Source organism: Saprolegnia parasitica, assembly GCF_000151545.1.
Source record: "Saprolegnia parasitica CBS 223.65 unplaced genomic scaffold supercont2.161, whole genome shotgun sequence".
Taxonomy (NCBI): Eukaryota; Oomycota; class Saprolegniomycetes; order Saprolegniales; family Saprolegniaceae; genus Saprolegnia; species Saprolegnia parasitica.
In genome coordinates this window covers 47,047-50,254 of record NW_012156555.1, presented here as the reverse complement: position 1 = coordinate 50,254, position 3,208 = coordinate 47,047, and the positions used below count along the sequence as shown (strand labels likewise).

Below are 3,208 nucleotides of genomic sequence, written 5' to 3'. Positions count from 1 at the left end.
ATGCGCACGTCTTGGTTGACGCCCACTTAGTAGGCGGTGACGAGCGGCAGGAGCGACGCGCTCATGCGGACGCCGGGGCAGGCCATGGTCTCGGGCTGGCGTCGTGCGCCGCTGGATCGGATTTGAAACAAACGAACAGCGGTACGGGATGGGTATAAAACATATTTTAAACATATCGTTGGGTGATGCTTTTGGGCGATGGATATTGGTCGCTGGGCGGGGTTGTCTAGCGTGCGGTAGACACTAGGACTATACACAAGAATGTATAGGGAATATCAATGCACTACTGCATAGAGCGAGTGACCGTCCGCGTCCCGAGCTGACGTGTGGGCGACCGACCATCGCCGAGCCAAGGCGACAAAGCAATCGGACGATGGAAGGTAGTACATGTCAATCTATGGACGGTCGAGGGGCGACGAAGGTCCGCGATGTCTGCTTCGATCGCTGTGGAGTCGGTGTGCAGCACCGGGTGGGGATAGATGGAGCTCATGAGGTCCCCGAACGCAACGCGACGTAAAGCGGCCGTTCTGAGTGATAACGGCGCTGGCAGCAGCGAGACACCGAGGTCCATGTTGAAGCGCCAAAGGCGTTGGAGGCCCTGTCGAAGTCGGACAGAGAAAGTTGTTGGATGTGTGCGGACGAAGGAGCAAAAGGCAATAGACACTGAGGAAGAGCGAGAGGAGGAGGTGCCCGAGACTGAGCCAGTCGAGGAGCATCTCGGCACGCGACGGCGGTAGCCCTGCTGCTGATGACGCTGGGTGCTTGCGGCGACGTCACATAGCGCTTTGGACCGACTTTGATTGCTTCGCGCTTGCTTTCTCTTGACCAACGGACCAAGGAGACAGGCGTTTTTCCAAGATCTCGTTCGAGTGCATAAGCTCCGGTACTTTGCGGATGGCACGTTTACGTCGCGACCTCGCACCTCATCGCCATGGCATGCATACCCAGTGCAATATTTTATCGCTCTTCAAATTAAATGTGAGGAAACAGCCCTAACCCCAGACCTAGCCCCAGCACGGCTCCCACTGTGACATGGCCTTCGCCAAGCAGCGACATGGGTGTCGTCCTATGGTGCGCTCGTTTCACTTGCCGTGGAACTGGGGATCTGCATAATGACGAGCACGCTCGCCGTGATGGTCCGCGACTCGAACAACATGGGGGAAGGTCGGATGCCTTGATTGCTAATCTTGAGCGACGACACGAAGCCCCGTTGCACGTGTTATGCTTGAGCGACTAAAGTACATCGAACGTGCCTATATAGGTCACTTGATGAGAGAGTGATGCTGCGGTAGACGTTCCGGACATAACCACATGCATCCGGATCATTGTCGAGTGCAGTGACATCGGCTGTGATCACCGACAGTTACACATCTCTCTTTGCCGCGATCTATAGAAACCGAAGCAAGCGGACAAGTAAGCTCGTACGTACGCCAAAGGAGAGATTCGCTAGCATTCCCAGTGCGTTCTTTCCATCTCACACTAGTTCGTTCGAGCTGTATTGACAAACATGTTTTGGAGCGTTTGCCTTCTTTGCCTGTGGGCTGGCCGGTGGTTTTTTCTGCACGGTATATATTTTCCGTTTTAAAAGGTGCGATGGAGCAAAGGGTACAGTGATCATGGCGGGCAGTGTATCGCATGAGCAGGAGGGACTGGATCACCGCCGAAAATAGCTCGACTACCATTCAACGATCGGCCGCGGTCAAACATGAGATAGCTCGGTAGAGCTCGACACGAGTTGGTGAAGGCGAGATCGTGAGCACCACAAAATCACCAGGTGTATTCCAGCATTGGCGCACGAGAATAATGATTCGGGAAAGCCCTAGAGCACGAATCGCAACGCGATTGGCTGCTGGTGAAACGGCACTCTGCGACAGCTTGAAAAACGGCCGAGAGAAGGTATCGATCGGACCCATGGATCGGACCATGATGGATCGATGAATTGCAGTACGGTAATACTCACTGGTGCGACTATTCTTACGCCCCGAATGTCCCGCACGGTGATCACGGTATGTTTCGCTCATGCCCATCGTCCCCCGGACTGGCGCTGGCGGTGATTCGCTGCACGTTCTGCAGCGCACGATGTCGTTGCTTGCTTCAACATCCATTTTTGTACGGTTCGTTTGCTACTGGATGGCGGACCCAGCATCGTGTCGTAGATCAAATTGCAGGCGCGCTTGACGCACCGGCCTGCCTCACGAGCGATCTAGGACGTCCACTAGCTCGACGGGTGCATATATATAGCTCATTTCATCAACAAATTGTACTTCGCGAGAAGCCGCCTCGGTCAGTCATTCCCACAAACTTTAAGTGCTGCGGCTTCTGATTGGTAAAGTAACGGCTTCCTGCGGGATGTAACCGAAAAGTCGCATTTTCTATATTTTTTGCCACACACGACGTGGCACTCATAATCTTCTCTCTCGTAAGCGTCAGTCATACCACCGACGCATCAGATCATTTTCCAATTTTCACACACAAGATGCAACGCTTTGTCAAGACCTCGACGCTTGCAACCACGTCGGACGGCGCCGTCCTGCTGGCCTACGACACCGACCGCGCAGCCATGTGCGTCATCAAGCGCACGCGTCTCTCGCGCTCGACACACGCCGCCGTCGCGAGCGAAGTGCGCGCCTACGACATTCTTCAAGCCAAGGCGGCGGCGACATCGAACCACATCCTGCGCTGCTATGGCAGCCACATGGATCGCAAGCGCACGCACCACTACCTCCTTCTCGAGCACTGCGCCAAAGGCGATCTGTACAACCACCTGCATGATCTACCCATGCACAAGTGCACGCCCGAGCTCGCGCAGCAGTATTTCATGCAAATTGCGCGTGGTCTCGCGGCCATCCATAGCTGCGGCCTCGCCCACTGCGATCTCTCGCTGGAAAATGTCTTTGTCGATGCCAACGGCAAACTCAAGATCGGCGACTTTGGCCTCGCGACGCCGCTCGCAGCAACGGCGACACATGCAGTCGGGAAGAGCTACTACATGGCGCCCGAGATGCACACCAGTGGCGACTACAGCGCGGCGACCGTCGACGTCTGGTCCCTTGGCATCGTGCTCTGGATGCTGCTCACCGGCGTCACGCTCGTCGAGTCGTCGTCCGAGGTAGACGAAGTGTTTGGCTTTCTCCAGCGCGTTGGTATCCGGACACTCGTCCACGCGTGGGGACTGTCATTGCCAAGCGACGCTGTCGAGATGCTGGCG

At 55.8% G+C, this 3,208-nt stretch overlaps 1 protein-coding gene across 1 annotated transcript; it reads right to left on the bottom strand.

The window, feature by feature from the left end:
* Positions 1-26: 26 nt before the first annotated feature.
* SPRG_14666 (hypothetical protein) lies at positions 27-716 on the bottom strand (the record flags this gene model as incomplete). Its single annotated transcript, XM_012354436.1, has 3 exons — positions 27-95; positions 404-598; positions 663-716. 3 exons carry the CDS (start codon positions 714-716, stop codon positions 27-29), a joined length of 318 nt encoding a protein of 105 aa, XP_012209826.1.
* Between the last annotated feature and the right edge of the window lie 2,492 nt (positions 717-3,208).